The 23,274-nt window shown below is 37.4% G+C and overlaps 1 protein-coding gene across 2 annotated transcripts in view; it reads right to left on the bottom strand.

Moving 5' to 3' along the window:
* TMEM131 (transmembrane protein 131) overlaps positions 1-23,274 on the bottom strand; it is a 238,002-nt gene that overhangs the window by 82,704 nt on the left and 132,024 nt on the right. Inside the window, exons 1-3 of one of the 2 annotated variants that reach the window (XM_042981231.1) lie at positions 21,071-21,609; positions 20,172-20,295; positions 2,042-2,158 (exon numbers count right to left, since the gene is read on the bottom strand). In XM_042981231.1, coding sequence (XP_042837165.1) covers positions 2,042-2,158; positions 20,172-20,285 — 231 coding nt within the window. In that variant the 5' untranslated portion in view covers positions 20,286-20,295; positions 21,071-21,609. Of the gene's footprint in view, positions 1-2,041; positions 2,159-20,171; positions 20,296-21,070; positions 21,610-23,274 lie in introns of those variants that run through there. The other variant, XM_042981230.1, reaches the window with a different exon arrangement.

Genomic DNA, 23,274 nt, shown 5'->3' with positions numbered 1-23,274 from the left:
TACTACATATATGTGTATTTGGAATTATTTCTATAATATATTGGAAATTAAAATGATAGCAGTCCTTCATGAGCTCACAGAATAGACAAAAGAAGGCAACAGGGAATCAAAAGATTTCCTTATTCCAACCATGAGAAGAAGATGGATCTAGGGCTCAAACAATTTCTCAAGTCCAGCTCCAGGTCATTCCCACATGAGAAAGCAAGGTCCTGGGTTGACTAAACAGAGTGAGCCCATCATTCAAATGACAAATATTTCTTAAGTGCCTATGATTTGCTACGCACAAATATATATAGTGTGAATGATTCAATAGTAAACAAGATAGATAATGTGCCTGCCCTCATGCAACTTACATTCCAGTATGAGGAGCACACTAGATAACAATAAAAAAGTTTTTTAAAAATGGTAATGTGATATAGAATAACTGGCTGGGGTGAGGCTGGGATATTCTTTTAGGGAGCATGGTCAAGGTCATCTTCTCTGGAGAAGTGATTATGAGCTGATGCAAGATGAGAACAAACCAGCACTGAGAGTGTATTTGGGTGAGGGGAAGTATACAAAGGAAACAAGGCAGGAAAGGGGTTAACTTGAAGATCAGGAATAAGATGAGAAGCATGGTCAAATGGGATGGAATAGAAGGAACGTATGGGAGTCAGAACCTCAGAGTCTTGTTGGCCTTGGTCACAAATTTACATTTTGCTCTGAAAGCAATAGGACGACGTAAAGATTTCCATGGGGAAGTTGTCTAGATGTGATTTATGTTCACAGAAGATCATTCCGACTACAGTGAATAACAGACTATGGTAAGGACAGTGGAGGAGTGGAAGGCCTGTTGGAGGCTATGGTGTAACCCAGGGAGAGGTAATGGTGGCTTAGAAGAGAGCAGTGGCAGTGTGGAGGAGAGAGTTAGACTCAAGATATATTTAGGAGGCAGACTTTGTGAAAGACTAGATGTGGAGAGGTGAAGAAAAGCAGCTGGCCACTGAGGCTCTGCTTGAGAACAAACCGATTACAACCCTCAAGTAGTGCAGCTTGGCCACATCCACCTAAGTCGGTTAGGCTGCCCCTAGAGGGCAATGGTAGTAATATTCTTATGACAGTCTTCATTTACTCAACAGGTGTATGTTAAATGAGCATCATCTATATAGCACTTCTAAGTTATTCATCTACACAGGTTGCCTACTAAACAACTGTTAAAGACATATTCACTGTATATAAATACAAGTGCCTAACTAATTGGTTTACTGACACGAATTCTCAAGATACGTGGTATGTTCTGGGTCCTAGAAAAGAAATGTTCAAAAACAAAATCATAAAAACTGTAAAGTAAGACATTATCTAAGTAAGGAGTTAAAACACTGTGTTCTATGCACAGTATAACACAGTGGTTAATAGGATGGTCTTTGTAGTTATAAAGGCATGGGTTTGAATCCCTGCTTAATAATCTATTAGTAGCATAATTTGAACAAACTACTTAACCTTTCTAAGCTTCACCTTCCTTATCTAAACGAATGAGACTAACAGTATCTATAACGCATGCAGAAATGTTTGTAAAGTACGTAGTATAGTGGCACAGAAGCAATTCTTCTTAACAATCTTGATAACCTTGATTATAAAAATCTTGACTCATAAGACATTAACAATCTCTAATAACCTAAACATTACACAGAGAAAGTAAGAACAAATTTTAAGCAATCTATTCACTAAAGAAAAGGGAGCATGCATGTTTTAATTTTGAAACTATTATCAAGTATGCTTCATAAATGTGCAAAATAAAAATTAAAAAAATTATTATAAAATATTTTTTACTATTCTTTTGCCAACAATCTTACATTAAAACTTTAGCTATAGCTTTAAAAGATCATTTGTTCAGTCTGATTTGATAGGGGCTAGTCACAGACAGAGCAGTGAATAAAAATGCTCTCAGTCTAAACTCTCACATTTCCTATTATCCCTGAGTTTTTAAAGAGAGTCACAGGATAGGTTGGAGATAAGAACGATATTTTATAAAATAAAGAAAAGATTTAATTCTGGTTCTTACCTGATAAGTAAATACCCCATGATTGGATGTGTTAATAAATAAAGTATTTTCTACATTTCCCACTACTCTTGCAAGAAAAACTACATCAAATGACGTATTTCCTCCTGGAAGTATTTTCTGAAAAAGAAGAGCAACAAATAAAGTTAAATGAGTAACTAAAAAATCCGATTATGCTGACCGCAATTAAATAGCCGAAGTTTGTAAAGCAATCATCTCACAATCATTTCCATGAACTAGCTTCTCCCACTGAAGGTTTAAGCTTTAAATTAGCCAAATTATTCTGCAATGAAAAATAATAAAAACGATGTCTTCATACTGATGTCTACAGTCACACAGCTTTATCAAATACCAATTAGATGCTGTTCATTCAACAATCATTAGGCTGGAATGAAGTACCTAATTACAGACTGTTCCATCATCACATAATTCAGTAGGAGTTGAGCTGAGGCTGGGCTTCTTATATAGATGTACTACTCTACAACTAAACAACAACTTGTACTATTTCCAAGAAGAAATAAGCCCACGCCTTAACCCCTTGACCTCTGTCAGCCATTCACACATGGCGCTGTATGTGCCAGCAACTTAAATTAGGAAAGAAGGCAGGAGTGACAATACACACAGAAACTCACTCCTGTTTTCTTGTACAGGTTGAGAATGTCATTGTAGTTAATGAAATAAAACTTTATTACAACAAAACAATAGGGCTACTCCATGGAGTTCAAGGGACTGTGACTGTAGTTCTGTCTGTGATGAAGCCTTATGATGCATTTTAATGTGTAAAGTCATCAATCTTTCTCATTTGCCTCTATGGCTTGAACTCTAAAACACTCCCCAAATTGTAGCTTAAAATACCAGGCATTGAGACTTCTGGCTTCACCTCAGGAAGCAGAAAGCTGGAAAGAGCATTTCCTGTGCATTATCAACAACCAAAAGGATAATCTACAAAAATGTAACTTTTCTTGACCCTATCACAGAGTTTGCATATCAGGTAGCTCAAAATTTAAGGAAAGACAAGCACCTCCAAGGAGAGATGGAATGTGAGTAATGGCTCACCCATGGCAGAAAATGGGAAGATGAGGCTACCATATGAGGGTAAAATGAATTCAGCCAAAATTTTTATACACCGCTAAAAGCTGACAGTGGGCTAAAATCAGAGTATATAACCCCTGGAAGCTGTAGACACTAGATGGAGGTTACATCTGAGCCAAAGTCAGTAAGAGAAGGATACCTGGTAAATCTCTAAGTAGCTTGAAATTAACAAACTTCTAAATAACCCATTGGTCCAAGGGGTAGTCACAGGGAAATTAAAATATTTTGAATCAACTAGAAATTAAAACACGACATATCAAAATTTGCTGGCTGCAGATAAAGCATACTTATTTTGGGAAATGCTTCAAATCAATAATCTATGTTTCCACCTTGAGAAACTAAAAAAAGAATAAATTAAACCCAAAATTTCAGAGATCTAAAAATGTTGAAAAAATTGTTTACAATCAATGAGTATGGTATTCCTACTGACAACAGTTTTTTTTTTCAATATATGAAGTTTATTGTCAAATTGGTTTCCATACAACACCCAGTGCTCATCCCAAAAGGTGCTCTCCTCCATACCCATCACCCACCCACCCCTCCCTCCCACCCCCCATCAACCCTCAGTTTGTTCTCAGTTTTTAACAGTCTCTTATGCTTTGGCTCTCTCCCACTCTAACTTTTTTTTTTTTTTTTTCCTTCCCCTTCCCCATGGGTTTCTGTTAAGTTTCTCAGGATCCACATAAGAGTGAAACCATATGGTATCTGTCTTTCTCTGTATGGCTTATTTCACTTTGCATAACACTCTCCAGTTCCATCCATGTTGCTACAAAAAGCCAGATTTCTTTCTTTCTCATTGCCATGTAGTACTCCATTGTGTATATAAACCACAATTTCTTTATCCATTCATCAGTTGATGGACATACAGGCTCTTTCCATAGTTTGGCTATTGTTGAGGGTGCTGCTATAAACATTGGGGTACAAGTGCCCCTATGCATCAGTACTCCTGTATCCCTTGGGTAAATTCCTAGTAGTGCTATTGCTGGGTCATAGGGTAGGTCTATTTTTAATTTTTTGAGGAACCTCCACACTGTTTTCCAGAGTGGCTGGACCAGTTTGCATTCCCACCAACAGTGCAAGAGGGTTCCCATTTCTCCACATCCTCTCCAACATCTATGGTCTCCTGATTTGTTCATTTTAGCCACTCTGACTGGCGTGAGGTGATATCTGAGTGTGGTTTTGATTTGTATTTCCCTGATGAGGAGCGACGTTGAACATCTTTTCATGTGCCTGTTGGCCATCTGGATGTCTTCTCTAGAGAAGTGTCTATTCATGTTTTCTGCCCATTTCTTCACTGGGTTATTTGTTTTTCGGGTGTGGAGTTTGGTGAGCTCTTTATAGATTTTGGATACTAGCCCTTTGTCCGATATGTCATTTGCAAATATCTTTTCCCATTCCGTTGGTTGCCTTTTAGTTTTGTTGGTTGTTTCCTTTGCTGTGCAGAAGCTTTTTATCTTCATAAGGTCCCAGTAGTTCATTTTTGCTTTTAATTCCCTTGCCTTTGGGGATGTGTCAAGTAAGAAATTGCTATGGCTGAGGTCGGAGAGGTCTTTTCCTGCTTTCTCCTCTAGGGTTTTGATGGTTTCCTGTCTCACATTCAGGTCCTTTATCCATTTTGAGTTTATTTTTGTGAATGGTGTGAGAAAGTGGTCTAGTTTCAATCTTCTGCATGTTGCTGTCTATTGACAACAGTTCTAATGTCAATGAAGATACTCACAAGGCCTGTGGTTTACGACAGGGAAATTTATCCAGCCAGAGAAAAAACTGGTTTCCTTTAAAATTTTTATGGGAATGTATGTAAATATTTAAATAATATCTTTCAAAAGCCCATCTAAGTTACAAAAGGTAAGGAAAATCATCATGGAATGCTTAATTCTTAGCATAACCTTTTGCTACTACCAGAACTGGACATCCAGTTTTGAGTAAGTAGGTGACACATTGGAGATCTGAGTTTCTAATTCTGCCATTAACTGATTTTGAGGGGCACCTGGGTGGCTCAGTTGGTTAAGCGTTCAACTTTGGCTCTGGTCATGATCTCGCGGTTTGTGGGTTTGGGTCCTGCGTCGGGCTCTGGGCTGACGGCCGGGAGCCTGTTTTGAATTCTGTGTCTCACTCTCTCTCTGCCCCTACCCCACTTGCACTGTCTCTTTCTCTGTCAAAACTAACATTAAAAACAAACAAAAAACAAAAAAAAAAAAAACAAAAAAAGAAACTGATTTTGGCAAGTCATTGAACCTTTGTAGGTCTCAATTTCTCCTAATTTCAAAATAAGCCAGTTTTATTAGATGATATCTGAGATCCTAATTATTAAAGAAACCATAAATATGGCCAGTCTCACTGCTTAATTCCTATGGAAGATGGAGGCTTTGCTCCATGATGTCATTTCTATCCGGTGGGAAAGAAGGTGGGGTGGAACAGAGAAGAGTCTAGATATGAGTACAAGTTCTCTTTGACAGTTCTCAATACCTATCAAGACTTGAGTACATTATTATCTCAGTACTTTAAGAAGATGTTGAGATAGAACAAATATTTCCTTTCTTCTTTTTTTAATAACAGGGAAAATCTAATTCCAAGTGACAATGATATAATAAAACAGAAAAGTCAGACTCAGGAACGTAATCTTCCCATAAGAATTAATCAGATTTGCTACAAATCATCCTTTTGTCCTCTTTCCCAGACACTTTCTAAATTAGATGAATTTGGTATGATAAAAAATTAGAAAACAGTATAAAAAGTAACGAAGAACAAACAAGGTGTGCTAGCTTTAACCGAACATTATCTGCAGCTAAGTATCTCTCACCTTTGTACCACAGCTCAGTCCCTGGCTGGCTCCCTTGGTGAGCTCATCCAGGTCCACGACTTTGTATCTTCACCAGTGACTCTTAAACTTCCATTTCAAGTTCGGTCCTTTCTCTTATTATCCAAACTCAGACACCAACTGTCACTTGGCACTTGGACCTGGATGTCTAAGGACACCTCAAATCTAACACATCCAAAACTGAACTACTGATTGTACTCCCGAAACCTGCTCTATCCTCAGCCTTCTCCATCTCGGTTGATGGCAATTCTGTCCTTTTGTAGCTTGGGGAAAAAACCAGAGAGCCAATCTTGACTCTTCTCTTTCTCTTAGTCCCACATCAGAAGAGCTTATTGGCTGTATCTTCAAAATATATCCCAAATCCAACAGCTTTCTTCAGTTCTTCACTCTTGTCAGAGTAATTGTCTTCTTACCATGGGGTACTGCAGCAGCTAATGTAACTGGTGTCCCTGATTCTCCCTTTGCTCTTCATTGTTTGTTTTTTGTTTTTTTACTTATTGAGAGAGAGAGCGAGCGCATAAGCGGGGGAGAGGCAGAGGGAGGGAATTCCAAGCAGGCTCTGAACTGCCAGCATGGAGCCTGATGTGGGGCTTAAACTCACAAACCCTGGTATCATGACCTGAGCTGAAATAAAGAGTTGGATGCTTAACCGACTGAGCCACCCAGGTACCCTATGATTTCTTTTTGATAAGTAGTGATACTTACAAAACGTAAGCTATCATTTCATTTTTCTGCTCAAATCCGTGAAGGCTTCCAAGTTCAATCAGGATAAGAGCCAAAGTCCTCATATCATAGCTTGTACAGCCCTTCACAATCTACCCTACCTATTCCCCTTCACTTCTCTCATTTTTGATCACTCTGGCCTAGCTAACCACACTGTCCTCTTTGCATCCAGATGTGTTTTCACATAGGAGCCTTTATACTGCCTGTACCTTCTGTCTGGAATGTTCTTCTTCCATATATTCCACTTCCTTCCATACAGTCCTCTCCCTTACCTCCTTCAAGTCTGTTCAAATGTCACCTTCTGAATAAGGCTTGCCCTGACTATCTTATTTAAAATTGGAAGAGTGATGGGGTGCCTGGGTGGCTCAGTCAGTTAAGTGTCCAACTCTTGGTTTCGGCTCAGGTCATGATCTCACGGTTCGTGGGTTCAAGCTCCGCACAAGGCTCTGTGCTCACAGTTGTGAAGCCTGCTTGGGATTCTGTCTCCCCTCTCTCTTTGCCCCTCCCACTGGTCATCACTTTCTATTTCTCTCTCTCAAAATAAATAAATAAACATTAAAAAAAACTGGAGGAATGATGTCACCATCATGGCAGCAAAAGACATTGTGTCTTTCTGTCCCTTCCCCACTTTTAATGTTTTATTATTTATTTTTGAGAGAGAGACAGAGTGTGAGTGGGGAAGGGGCAGAGAGAGGGGATACACAGAATCCAGAACAGCTCTAGGCTCTGAGCTGTCAGCACAGAGCCCGATCCGGGGCTCAAACCCACAAGCTGTGAGATCATGACCTGAGCCAAAGTCAGAAGCTCAACTGACTGAGCCACCCGGGTGCCCCTTTTGGTCCCTGCATTTAAGCTATGGATTAGATATCCATCCACAAACTGAAGTGCCTTTGTGGAAAATGTGGGATTCAGCACCATATGCCAGGGGACCTGGGAGTTGTCTCAACCACCTGTACATCTGGTAGTAGATGGACAAACTTTAGTATGGGCTACAGAACCAGTACATTTGCCCCAACCACTCTTGCCATGTGGGGAAAAAAAATCTGCAGAGTACCGACCTAGGAAGATACCCGTGGACAAGAGAGATATTGCAAAAGTCCAGCCTTTCCGGGGACATATTCCATTATGCCATTGAAACAAAAAACAAACAAACAAAAAAGTTTGGTCACAGTGGAAACCTTAAGAGGAATCTTCCCAGTGCCACTCCCTCTTCTGGAACTACCCTGCCAAGGCAACACTCCATGGGAATAAATTATCCAGCAGTGGTGACCTCACCCACAAGAGAAAAGGAGAGCAGTCAATGAGTACCTGGCTATGTGAATTGTGCAGGACATGGCACGGGAAACCCGTTTCTCTCTAGCGCACCCAGAGTACTGAGGCAGGACCTCCAAAACTGGAGGTGGGAGCAGAGCAGGAAAGGGACAGATAAGAATATCAAAGGGCATTAAAGGTACACAGTTCCTGCTGACTATGCTCAGGACTTCAGCAGGAAGTCTGCCCATGAGCCTCTGGGAATACTTTACTTGAGGATCCCCATACCATAGGCACTCTAATGCTCTGAGTGCTAAACCCCCATCTCCCCTCACACTGCAGCTGGCTCCTGGTGCTCACTCCCAAATGCAGTGGTGAGAGCAAGTTCAGTAAATGGACTGTTATCAGAAAAACAGTAGGACCTGTGGGTAAGGGAGAAACCACAAACTTGAGCACTATTTTCTGGAAAATCTAAAAGGTGGAGAAAACCCAAATATAACAGCACTAACAAATATAACAGTTGGTGCTGTTATATTACCCCATCTGAAGACAACTAGTAAAGATTTAAAAATGCGTCTGTTACTTCAAATGCAAAAGTGGAAATGCAAAACTACAAGGAACATGAAAAATCGAAACAATGTGATCACAAATAGTAATTCTCCAACAACCAAAAGCACAGAATTTTGCAAACTAGCTGATAAAAGATTCAAAGTAGTTCTTTTGAACAAATTCAATGATCAATAAGAAAATTCAGAAGGGCTGTTCAATGAAATTAGGAAATAACACACAAACAAAATGAAATATTTAACAAAGAGAAGAAATAATTTAGGAAAGAACCAAACTGAAATTCTGGAGCTTAAGATTTCAATGGCTGAAATTAAATAATAATAATAATAATAATAATAAAAAGCAATAGACAGCATGTGTGGCAGAGTGAAGCAAACAGAAGATCAAATAAGTGATCTAGAAATTTTGGATTAACCCATTAGAGCAGAACAAAGGAAAAAGAGTCAAAAAGAGTGATGAAAGCCTATCAGGTCTATGGTTTTCCATCAAAGAACAAATATAATAATTAGAGTTTCAGAGAAGAGAGGGAGAAGAGGGCAGAAAGTTTATTCAAAGAAATAATAGGTGAGAACTTCCCAAACTTGGGGAGAAGCTTGGACATCTATATTCATGAAGCTAATAGATAACCCTATTAACTCAATACTCAATGCAAAAGACCTTCTCCAACACATCGTATAATGAAAGTGTCAAAACTCAAAGATAAAAACAGAATCCTAAAAGTACCCAGGAAAAAAAAGATTGTAACCTACAAAAGAATTCCATGAGGCTATATTAGTGATTTCTCAGCAGAAACTGTATAGGCCAGGAGTGAGATGACATATTTGAAGTACTGAAAGAAAAAACTGCTAGCCAAGAATACTCTTATCTGGCAAAGTTATCCTTCAGATGCAAAGCAGAAATAAAGACTTTCCTGGACTAACAATTCACTGGAGAATTCTGAGGGAGTTCATTACCTCTAGACTTGCTTTGCAAGAAATGATGAAAAGAATTCTAGCTGAAATGAAAAGACACTAATAATGACACAAAAACATATGAAAGTATACAACACACCGAGTAAAGGTAAATACACAGTTAGACATAGAAAATTCTAATTCTGTAATGGGTGTGTTAACCACCTAACTGTAATACAAAGGTTAAAGAAGAAGAGTATGAAAAATAATTATAGCTACTATAATTTGTTAATGAATACGAAATATAAAAAGAGTTAAATAATGACATCAAGCATATAAAAAAAGGGGGAAAAATTAAAAAGGTAAAGCTTTTACACGCAACTGAAGTTAAGTTGCTATCAGCTTAAAATGGGCTGCTTTATCTGTAAGATGTTTTACGTAAGCTTCATGGTATCAAGAAGAACAGATTCACAAAAATTAAAGGGGAAACAGACTGATACCATGGAAAATCAAGAGTCTTAAAGGTAGGCAGAAACAGAGGAAAAGAGAATCAGTGGAAATACAAAACACCCACAAAGCCATTAAGAAGATGGCATTAGTAAGTCTTTACATATCAAGAATAACTCTGAATGTTAACAAATTGAATTCACCAATCAAAAGGCACACAGGAACTAGATATAGAAATGAAAGGAATTAAAAGCAAAAATGAACTACTGGGACCTCATGAAGATAAAAAGCTTCTGTACAGCAGAGGAAACAATCAACAAAACTAAAAGGCAACCAACGGAATGGGAAAAGATATTTGCAAATGACATATTGGACAAAGGGCTAGTATCTGAAATCTATAAAGAGCTCACCAAACTCCACACCTGAAAAATAATCCAGTGAAGAAATGGGCAGAAAACATGAATAGACACTTCTCTAGAGAAGACATCCAGATGGCCAACAGGCACATGAAAGGATGCTCAACGTCGCTCCTCATCAGGGAAATACAAATCAAAACCATACTCAGATATCACCTCACACCAGTCAGAGTGGCTAAAATGAACAAATCAGGAGACCATAGATGCTGGAGAGGATGTGGAGAAATGGGAACCCTCTTGCACTGTTGGTGGGAATGCAAACTGGTGCAGCCACTCTGAAAAACAGTGTGGAGGTTCCTCAAAAAATTAAAAATAGACCTACCCTATGACCCAGCAATAGAACTGATAGGAATTTACCCAAGGGGTACAGGAGTACTGATGCATAGGGGCACTTGTACCCCAATGTTTATAGCAGCACCCTCAACAATAGCCAAGTTATGGAAAGAGCCTGTATGTCCATCAACTGATGAATGGATAAAGAAATTGTGGTTTATATACACAATGGAATACTACGTGGCAATGAGAAAGAATGAAATATGGCCTTTTGTAGCAACATGGATGGAACTGGAGAGTGTTATGCTAAGTGAAATAAGTCATACAGAGAAGGACAGATACCATATGGTTTCACTCTTATGTGGATCCTGAGATACTTAACAGAAGACCATGGGGGAGGGGAAGAAAAAAAATGGCTAGAGAGGGAGGGAGCCAAAACATAAGAGACTCCTAAAAACTGAGAACAAACTGAGGGTTGATGGGGAGTTGATGGGGAGTGGGAGGGGTGGGTGGGTGATGGGTATTGAGGAGGGCACCTGTTGGGATTAGCACTGGGTGTTGTATGGAAACCAATTTGACAATAAATTTCATAAAAAAAAAAAAGAAAGAAATGAAATCCAACTCTATACTGCGTACAGAAGGCTCACTTCAGTTTTAAGAACACAAACTGGCTCAAAGTGAAGGGCTGGAAAAAGCCATTTAGTCCAAGTGGAAACCAAAAGAGAGTAGGGGTAGCTATGCTTTTACCAGACTAAACAGACTTTAAAAGCCAAAAATGGTCACAAGTGACAAAGAAGGTCATTACATAATGATAAAGGGGCCAATGCTTCAAGAGGATATAACAACTATATATTCATATGTACCCAACATCTGAGCATCTAAATACATTAACAAATATTGACAGATTTGAAGGGAGAAAACAGACAACACAAAAATAAAGCAGAGGACCTCAATACCATACTTTCTTCAATGGATAGATCATCCAGACAGAACAAGCACAAGGAAATGTTGGACTTGACCCATATATTAGACCAAATAGGTCTAACAGACATTTATAGAACATTCCATCTGATAGCAGCAAATACATGTTTTTCTCAAGTGCACATAAAACATTCTCTGATGCAGACCATATGACAATACACAGAAAAAGTCTCATGGCAAATTTAAGAAGATGGAAATAATAACAAGTATATTTTCAGACCATAATGGTATGAAACTAGAAATCAACAAAAGGAAAACTGGAAAATCTACAAATGTGTGGAAATTAAACAACATATCTCTGAACAACCAAGGGGTCAAAAAAGAAATCAAAAGGGAAACCTAAAAAAAAGATACTCAAACAAAGGAAAATGAAAATACAACATACCAAAACTTATGGGATGCTGAAGTAGTTTTAAGAGGGAACTTTATAGTAGTAAATGTATATGTTAAGAAAACAACTCAAATAAACAGCCTAACTTTACACCTCAAGGAAACCCAAAGTCATCAGAAGGAAAGAAAGAAAAATCAGAGCAGAAATAGAGAGCAGAAAAACAATAATGAAAAAAAACAGTGAAACTAAGAGCTGTTTTCAAAAAGATAAAACAAAATTGGCAAACCTCTAGCTACACAAACCATGAAAAAAGAAGAGAATACTCAAAGTCAGAAATGAAAGAGGAGACATTACAATTGACACTACAGAAATACACAGGATCATAAAACACTAGTATGAACAATTACATGCCAATAAATCGGATAAGCTAGAAGAAATGGATAAATGCTGAGAAACAACCTTCCAAGACCGAAACAGGAAGAAATAGAAAATCTGAATAGACCAGTGAGTAAGAAGATTGAATCAGAAATCAACAATGTCCCAACATAGAAAACCTCAGGATAAGCTGGTTTCACTAATGAATTCTATCAAATATTTAAAGAAGAATTAATGCCAATCTTTCTCAAATTCTTCCAAAAAACTGAAGGGACACAACATTTCAAAACTCATTTTACAAACCCAGCATTACCCTGATACCAAAGCCAGACAAGAACAAACAAGAAACTACAGACCAATACCCCTGATGAATATAGATGCAAAAATTCTTAAAAAAATATTAGCAAATGGAATCTAAAACACATTGAAAGTATTATACACCATGACCAAGCAGGATTTACCCTTGGGATGAAAGGATGGTTCAACATATGCAAATCAGTAAATGTGATATACCATATTAACAAAAGATAAAAAGATAAAAATAAAAGATAAAACATAAAAATCAAAAGCATGTGACAAAATACAACATATTTTAATGATAAAAACCCCCAGTAGACTGGGTACAGCTAGGATACAACTCTACATACTAAAGGCCATACATAAGGGTATGTATGGGTGGCTCTCTCGGTTAAGTGTATGACTCCTGATTTTGATTCAGGTCACGCTCTCACAGTTTGTGAGATTGAGCCCTATGTTGGGCTCTGCACTGACAGCATGGAGCCTTCTTGGAATTCTCTCTCTCTCTGCCCCTCCCCTGCTCTCTCTCTTAAAATAAATAAACACAAAAAGATATCTTAGTTAAAAAAAAAAAAGGCCATATAGGAAAAATCCACAGCTAACATCATACTCAATGACAAAAAACTGAGGATCAGGATGCCTACTCTTACCACACTTACTCAACATAATACTGAAAGGCCTAGTTAGATCAATTAGGCAAGATAAAGAAATAAAAGGCACCTGAATCAGAAAGGAATAAGTAAAACTGTCATATTTGCAGATGATATGGTTTTCTATATATATATATATATGTGTGTATATATATATGTATATATATACGTATATATATACGTATATATATACATATGTATGTATATATATATGTGTATATATATATATATATATAGAAAAGCCTAAATGTCCATCAACTGATGAATGGATAAAGAAATTGTGGTTTATTTACACAATGGAGTACTACGTGGCAATAAGAATGAAATATGGCCCTTTGTAGCAACATGGATGGAACTGGAGAGTGTTATGCTAAGTGAAATAAGCCATACAGAGAAAGACAGATACCATATGGTTTCACTCTTATGTGGATCCTGAGAAACTTAATAGAAACCCATGGGGGAGGGGAAGAAAAAAAAAAGAGGTTAGAGTGGAAGAGAGCCAAAGCATAAGTGACTCTTAAAAACTGAGAACAAACTGAGGGTTGAAGGGGGGTGGGGGGGGGAGGGTGGGTGATGGGTATTGAGGAGGGCACCTTCTGGGATGAGCACTGGGTGTTGTATGGAAACCAATTTGACAATAAACTCATATATTGGAAAAAAAAAAAAAAAAGAAAATCCTAAAGACTCAACCAAAAAACTGTTGGAATTAATCAACCAATTTGGTATAGTTGCAGGATATAAAATCAACATATAGAAATCAGTTGTGTTGGTATACACTAACAGTGAAACATCTGAAAAAGAAATAAAGAAAACTATCCTGGTTCATAGTGGCATTAAAAAAAAAAATACCTGGGAATAAATTTAACCAAGAAGGTGAAAGATTTGTACAGCTGTACCCTCATTTTATTGTGCTCCACTTTACTGCACTTTGCAGATAATTGCATTTATTTTATTTATATATATATATTTTTAAACAAATTGAAGGCCTATAGCAACCCTGCATTGATCAAGTCTACTGGTGCTATTTTTTCCTAGTAGCAGTTGCTTACTTTGTGTCTCTGTGTCACATTTTGGTAATTTCTGCAATATTTCAAACTTTTTATTATTATTATATTTTTTATGGTAATATGTAATTAGTGATTATGACTCACTGAAGACTCAGATAATGGTAAGCATTTTTTAGTAATAAAGTATTCTTAAATTAAGGTATGTACATTGTTTTTTAAGACATAATGCTATTGCATGCTTAACAGGCTACAATAGGGTGTAAACAGAAATTTTATGTGCTCTAGAAAACTAAAAAAATTCATTTTATTGTGATACTCACTTTATTGTGATACTCACTTTCTTGCGGTGGTTTGGAACCAAACCCGTAATATCTCTGAGGTATGCCTGTGTTATGAAAACTATACAACCTTGATGAAAGAAACTGAAGAAGACACAAACAAATGGAAAGATACCTCATGCTCATGGATTAGAAGAATATACTGATAACTGTCTGTTAAAATATCCACACTACCTAAAGTCATTTATAGAGTCAGTGCAATCCTTATCAATAGCCCAATGGCATGTTTTACAGAAACAGATAAAACAATCCCAAAATTTGTATGGAAGCATGCAAGACTCAAGAAAGAACAAAGCCTAAGGCATCACACTTCCTGCTTTCAAACTATACTACGAAGCTAAGTGATTAAAACAGTATGGTACAGGCATATAGGCCAATGGAACAGAATAGAGAGCCCAGAAATAAATCCCTGCATATACAGTCAACTAATATTTGACAAGGGAGCCAAGAACACTTCATGCGGAAAGACAGTCTCTTCAACAAATGGTATTAAGAAAACTGGATAACCACATGCAGAAAAATGAAATTGGACTCCTATCTTCCATCACTCACCAGAATTAATTAAAAATGGATCAAAGACTTAAACGTAAGATCTAATACAATAAACCTCCAGAAGAAAACACCGATATTGGCCTGGGCCATGATTTTTTTTAATATGACACCAAAGGCACAGCAACAAAAGCAAAAATCAACAAGTGGGACGACATCAAATTAAAAAATTTCTGCATAGCAAAATAAAAGATCAACAAAACAAAAAGGAAACCTGCAAAATGGGAGAAGATATTTGCAAATTATATGTCAGATAGGAGGTTAATATCTAAAATACATAAAAGAACTCCTATAGTTTAATAACAAAACCCCAAACAATCTGAATAAAAAATGGGCAGAGGAACCAAATAGGTATTTTCCCGAAGGAGACAGGACTACCAGGTATACAAAAAAATGTTCAATAATTCTAATCCTCAGGGAAATGCAAATCAAAACCACAATGAGATAGCATTTCACAACTGTTAGAATGGCTATCATTAAGAAGAGAAGAGATAACAAGTATTGATGAGATGTGGAGATAAGGGAATCCTGTATACGGTTGGTGGGAATGTAAACTGGTTTAAAACAGTATGGAGGTTCTCAAAAAATTAAAAATAGAACAATCATATGATGTAGCAATCTGAGTTCTGGGTATTTATCCAAAGGAAATGAAAACAGGATATTGAAGAGATATACGCACTCCCATTTTTACTGGAGCATTATTCACAATAGCTAAGATATTGAAACAACCCAAGTGTCTACAACAAATGAATAGGTAAAAAAGATATGCGCGTGCGCGCGCACGCACACACACACACACACACACACACACACACACACACTGTGGAATATTATTCAGTCATAAGAAAAAAGGAAATCCTGCCATTTGCAACAACACTGATGGACCTTGAGGGCATTATGCTAAATGGGATAATTCCGACAGAAAAAGACAAAAACTTTCTGCTATCACTTATATGGCACCTAAAAAAGCCAAACTTGGGGCACCTGAGTAGCTCAGCATCAGACCCTTGGATTCGCCTCAGGTCATGATCTCATGGTTCCAGGAGTTCGAGCCCCACATCAGGCTCTGCACATCAGGCTCTGCACTGTTAGTGCAGAGATTGGGATTCTCTCTCTCCCCACTCTCTCTGCCCCTACCCCGTTTGTGCTCTGTCTCTCAAACTTAAAAAATAAAATAAAATAAAATAAAATAAAATAAAATAAATAAAAATAAAAAAGCCAAACATGTAAAAACAGAGAGTAGAACAATGATTACCAGGGACTGGATGGAGGGGGAAGTAGTGATGTGTTGTTCAAGAGTACAAACGTGCAAGTATAAGAAAAAGAGGTTCTGGAGATCTAATGCACAGCATAGTGATCACAGATAAAACTGTATTGTAAATCTCAAAGTTTCTGAGACACTAGATCTTAACAGTTCTCACCATAAAAATGATAATTATGTGACATGACAGAGAAGTTAGCTGATCCTATGGTGATAATCCTATAGCAATTTATAAATGTATCAAAAAAATTTTTTTTATTTCAATGTTTATTTTTTTAGAGAGAGACAGACCATGAGCAGGGGAGGGACAGAGAGAGGGAGACATAGAATCCGAAGCTGGCTCCAGGCTCTGAGCATAGAGCCAACGCGGGGTTCAAACTCACGAGCTGAGACATGAGATCATGATCTGAGCCAAAGTCATGACGCTCAACTGACTGAGCCACCCAGGCACCCCTAAGTATATCAAATCAACACTTTGTACACCTTAAATTTACACAGTGTTATATGTCCACTGTATACCTTAAACTTACACAATGTTATACCGCAATTACATCACAATTTTAAAAATAATTATTACCATAATCAAAATTTGACTATTAGAGTATTAAAAAATCTGTATTCTTAGACACAAAATATGTACTACATATTTTACAACTAGTATACAATACAGTCATGAAAGATGAGTAGGCCTAAGTTGCAGTCTTATTATATAATTTTTAATTGTAATTATAACTAATTAGACAACTATAGTTAATTAGCAGGTAATTATAAATAACAGATAATTATTAGAAGTTAAAAAAAGAAAAACAAATTGTCACACAAACACATTCCTTATTACCCTTATTCTTCTTGATTTCCAGGTTAAAATAAGACCTTCCTATAAGGGGGTTATTTGCGTGTGTGTTATAAAATGGTTATTTAAACGTGGCCTTATGAAAACAATGATTCTTTTCTCTATTTCCTACTGGTTAGTTAATATAGAGATGATAGTGGTAAATAACCAAAAACTTAAGTGAGTTATAGAAAATGTTCTATTCTCAAGGAAATAAGACCTGACCAGGAATTCAGAAGGTGACAAAGAGTTAAAATAAAATTACAGAAATGGTCTACTCTCCTGAACATGAGAAGACTCTTTTCATTGTTCACCAAAGGCTCTTATCATAGGCATAAAATTGAAGTGGAGGGGAAATAAGGTTATTTCTTCCCTTAAGAGTTCATTCCATGTCTCCTCTCCATTTCTTGAGCTGTTGGGAATCCATACCTTACTGCAAGAAGTAAAAACGGAAACCAAGAGGAAGAAGAAGACAGAGAAGACTGCACAGATTTTGGCTAGCTGCTTTTGAAGCCAAATCTAGCTGACCTAACTGGAGGTTTTGATGGGTATAGATTATTTTTATTGTGTAATCCAATTTCCTGACAATGGAAAACACATATTGGTTTTCAACTTGTCCTTTGATTAACAGGCACATTTAGTTTACCTTCTGAAGAATTTTCAGAAAAACTCTCCTCTTTACATAAAGTTCATGTGCAGAAATAAGTCCCTGGGAGAGTCTAGTTCGAAAATGTCAAACTAGGGGCCGTTAGCTTGTTTTGTTTGGTCCACACCATCTGTCTTTCTAAAATTGAATTTATTTTCAATGTGTAAAAACTGGAAGATATCATATAAAAATTCCTATTTCTGTTTCTTCTTGGAACATGAGAAGAATGGGGCATGCGCTTACATTCCCACATGGCAACCACCGGCTGGAACAGAGTGTGGGTTGATCCCTTTGGACAGACCATGTGCTCTCCAGGTCACCCTCATTCCACATGGCCTGCTTCTCTCATTTACATTGTCTATCTGCCCCCTGTAAGAATCTGTAATTGTAACTCTTGGTCTATGAAAACCCTTTAACGGGGTTAAGCTTGGATGATTAAAAGCAACAAAACATTGCTTGAATTAGCAAAGTACCATTAACAAGTTAAAAATAAAATCTGTAGGGCAGTTGTGAACTATTTTTAAACTGTTTCCATTTTCACTTCACTATTTTGCCCTTTAACCCAACATGTCTCTGCATACTGGCCGTGCCCGTGTGGTTGCATTTACACATAAGTGCATCTCTGTGTACAGGTGGCATAACATATATGCCACACACCATAGCTTAATACGATACAAATCACCGTGTAGGCCAATAGAGCACCTAGACCCTCACCTTGGATCCTGTCATTAACTGCATGACAGGGGGCAAACCCCTCTGGAGTTGAGCTCTTTCTTCATTTTGTATAATGAGGGTATTATTAGACTAGATGAATATACAAATCTCTTCTAGCACTGGGATTTTATTATTTGAGAACATCAGCATGTTTATAAAAACTCTGAAAACATCCTTTAGGTAACAACAAAAAATAACTCAAGGGAAACTTATTTAAAGAAATATATTAGAAAAGGGGCGTTTTCCATGAATACCACAAAAATGAAGTTTTTGCTATTGAAAGCAATATGGTAACTCATCAATTCCTTGTTAATAACATACTTTTAAATTTAAAAAAGCCAAAATTAAGTTTTTTTTGTTTTTTTTTTTTTTGACTTCAGAAGTTGCTGGACATGTTGCTAGCAACATATGTTGCTAGGGACAGCATATGATGAAATAGGATTTTTGAAAGGAGAAGTATAAAATCTAAATAATTGATATAATTTTAGATGCTTTTTTTTAAAAAGCTCCTTTTGATTTGGTCACATCTCTTCAAAGGAATTAGTGAAAACTCTGGGAAGATGAAATTAGGTTTCACTTATTTACTTCCTTCTAATACTTGCTATTTAGCTGTTTTTGAAGCTTATTACTTTAGCAGTCTATATATTAAAGATTAATGTATGTATTCTCTCAAATTCAAAATTTATTAAGACCCAACTTTTTTGTCAGATTAATTTTTATGTAAATAACAAGTCTGCAAACTATCTATGAAATTGATTATAAAGTAAAATTTTAGAGGATACTTGTGGTAGGTAGAACCCTAAAATAGCCTCCCAAATTTCCTGCCCTAATATCTCTGAGATTGTAAGTATGAGGAGATACCACACCTGTGGTTAATTACCTTACATGATAAAAAGGGATTTTGCAAATGTAACTGAGGACATTAGTTCACTCATATCATGAAAAAGGAGACTATCCAGGTGGTCCCAATGACATGATTAAGGCAGAATTTTCTCTACTGGTGGCAGAAGAGAAAGCCAAAATGATCCAAAGCATAAGGGAGATATGACACATTGCTCCTGGCCTAAAGATGGTGACAAGCAATGTGGGTGCCCTGGGGAACTGAGAGAGGTTCCTGGCCAAGGGCCAGCAACGAAATGGGGACTTCAGTACTACAAGCATAAGGAAATGAATTTTGCCGACAACTCAAGTGAATTTAGAAGTGGATTTTCCCTGAGTCTCCAGTCAAGGACTGAACCCTGCTGACATCTTAATTACAGCCTTATGATACTCTGAGCAAAGAACACATTGGACTTACAACTGATAAACTATGTGCTAATAAGTGGGGGTTGTTTAAAGCCATCACGTTTGTGGTAGCTTATTAGGTAGCAATAGAAAACTAACACTGAGGAATTACTTATTATTTAAAAAGGAAAAAAAATCAACTAAATTTCTGACTACTACATTTTTCAGAGTACTTAGGTTCAAAGTGGAATTGTTAAATTGTTTTATGTTGAGAAACACAATGTGTGTTTAAGAGTAGAAGTGATAATTCTTAGGAAATAGGGCAAACTGAAACCCGCAACAAATATGAAACACTCGAACCAGATTTTAATTATAGCAAAATGAAATTATACATAAAACATCTAGATATTTCAATTTCAAACTCAAGAGAAACATTTATAGAAAAACTTACCCTATTTTGAAAAAATGATGCATGAAAATGTGATGTTGTAGCAGATATTGATACTAAAGTAATAGTTTCTTCAGAACTAGGATTATGTAAGTAAACTTTCTCCATTTTTGGCATTCCAACTGGCCTGTAAAAGCAAAACAAAAACAAAAACAAAAACAAAAACAAAAACAAAAACAAAAAACAAAACCACTGTCACAAATACTTCAAAGATTATTTCTAGTTGTTGAATTAGTTTCTAGCTGCTAAAAAAATTTAAACATCAAAATTATTGTACAAGTACATATGCAAACATATAAAACTATTTAATTGGTTTATATTTAAAATTACACATAGAAATGCATTTAGTCATTCAACAAATATACTGAGTGCTCATTTTATGTCTCACACTGAGCCAGGGGCTAGGATACAATAAAGTAAATCTCTGTCCAGATAAAGCTTACAGTCTAGTGAGGAAGCAGGCAGGGAATAAAATGGTCAGATCTTTTCATTTCCTTCTGTAATACCACCCTGCTTTCCTACTAATTCTGAATCATGTCCCCTTCTCCCCAAATTCCACTGATACATGCTCTTCAATTTAGGAGAAACTGAGTGGCAAAGTTATGTGAGCAGATCGGCCTTATGAATTAGGGGCTATTATTGTCCTCATTTTATAGATGAGGATACCGAGGCACAGAAAAGTTACTTGTCCAAAGTCATACTTGGAATCTAAATTTGAATCCAGGCCATCTGGCTTTAGTCCATGTTCTAACTCATTATACTAAACTGCCTCCTCTTAAGGAGGACACACACTCAGTGATCTGACATCCATAGATCCATTTTAATGTTCTCCTTGGTATCCACATTAGAGTTTCCTCTTAAAAGTGACATCTCCTTAGTTATGCAGTCCATTAAGTACTTACACAGCTAATCTCAGCTGTACAGGCAGGCCTCCTAACTCCTACAGCATCAGAGAATTCTGCATATAAACTGTTTCTTAATGTCCTCTAATAATTTAATTAGCACCAGTTTTATTTCCTCAAGATTATCAGCACCTTTCAGACAAAGGTTACATTATATGTGTACTCCATATTTTCCATATTATCTAGCACAGGCACTTGGTAAGAGTGTGCATGGGTGAGCTTCCCTCCCTTCCCTTTTCTCCCCCCGCCTTAGTGGAAATTAAGATCCTCCCTACCCTGACATCACCTGACCTAAACAAGTAACTAACTCCCTATGTTTTCACAATCTAAACCTTCCAACCTGGATCAGGCTGGTTTCATGTGCATAGCCCCCATGGCTTTACCAATCTCTTTGCTCTGTTTTCCTCCCTATCCCCCTATTCCAATCCAAATCCTCATTTTCTAATTCAAATGCAACTTCTTTCACAAGGTCCTCTCCTCAGGCAACCATTCTGGTCCACGTGTTTTTGTTTTAAAATATTTTTGATTTTGAGAGAGAGAGAGAGAGAGAGAGAGAGAGAGAAAGAGAGAACGAACAAACCCCAAGCAGGCTCTGCACTGTCAGCTTGGAGCCCGATGTGGGGCTCAAACTCATGAATTGTGAGGTCATTACCTGAGCTGAAACCAAGCAAGAGTCAGATGCTTAACCAACTGAGCCACCCAGGTACCCCCTGGTCCATATTTTTATTTTATTCATGCTCCTGGCTCTCCTTGAACCCACCTACCCCCCAACAACAATCCTGGAAAAATTTAGAAGTTAGAGGAAGGTACTGATTCCAAGGATTAACTAAAAAACAGTAAGAAACCCTGGGGGGAACAGAAGGTTGACTTGAACTGGCAGGTGGGGAAAAGTGAGGGACAAAGAATAGCCTAAGCTGACAATGAGAGGCTAGGGTAGAAGAAGTCTTCAAAACTGTTCTCCAATTCCTTCTTTCCCTGCTTGCCCTGGAACAATCAGAGCTTGCCCTTTCAACCTAGAATAGCAGAGAGGCTTAGAGAGCTAAGAAGCTGAAAATCAGCTACCCTGGAGCACACCTGCCTCTAACTCCTCTTTGGTAGTCCAAAGACCAAGGGCTATTTGATTACATTTACATCTCCACCCAGATGCTTCTGCCTAAGCACTATCAGATACAGTGGTGGCAAACAGGACAATTAATAGTTTTTACATGTATGTGTGTGTGGAACTGGGTCTTTCTACCTTGGGGATCATCTCCCTTCTTAAATTCACAAGAGACAAAGACCAAGTCTTTCTATTCTGCCCTTCCTCAATATGCACTACAAGACAGGAGCTCTTAAGTTAACTCCATGAGGAGTAGAATTAGAAAACAAACATTAGAAAATGTTGTGATAAACTGTGGTATTCCCAACCTGCTGACTGAACCTGCGAGAGAATTCTACTTCAACATTAGGCTTGGCCATATGATTTTCTTTGGTCAATGAAATGTGAGCAAAAGTGACATGTAACATTAAGTTTTAAAAGTCGTCTTGTATTCTTTTTCCAAGAAATGGCCTATCTCAGGAGTGCTGCTTTTAGCCTACATCCCACTAAGATTTTGGGTTGGTTGTGGTCATAGCATAACCTGGTAAAGGCTGAGTAACACACACCTGAAGTTGGAAAAGTTGAACCAGGAACTAAACAAGCACAGTGTGATATACTTAAGGAGATATGGCAAGATATTAGTAAAATGAAGCAAGAAATCATACAGAAAACAAAAGAAATTATTAGTATAAAAGTACAATGTATAAAGGTAGGTAAAAATCTCTTAGGGGCGCCTGGGTGGCTTGGTTGGTTAAGCGTCTGACTTCGGCTCAGGTCATGATCTCACAGTCCGTGAGTTCGAGCCCCGCGTCGGGCTCTGTGCTGACAGCTCAGAGCCTGGAGCCTGTTTCAGATTCTGTGTCTCCCTCTCTCTCTGCCCCTCCCCTGTTCATGCTCTGTCTCTCTCTGTCTCAAAAATAAATAAATGTTAAAAAAACAAATTAAAAAAAAAATCTCTTAGTGAGTTGGAAGATCGGATTGACAATTTAGCTCACAATTCAGCAAGAAAAAAATACATACTCAGAATATTTTAAAAGACAGAGCTAAAAAAAAAAAGGCGAGAAGCAGATATGTAGGGCACACCTAGAAATGGTAATATTTGGAAGGTGGACTATAGGAATATTTA

Source organism: Panthera tigris, chromosome A3 (assembly GCF_018350195.1).
Source record: "Panthera tigris isolate Pti1 chromosome A3, P.tigris_Pti1_mat1.1, whole genome shotgun sequence".
NCBI classification, from domain to species: Eukaryota; Metazoa; Chordata; class Mammalia; order Carnivora; family Felidae; genus Panthera; species Panthera tigris.
Note: the sequence above shows the minus strand (reverse complement) of the source record. Positions and strands in the feature narration are given on the sequence as shown.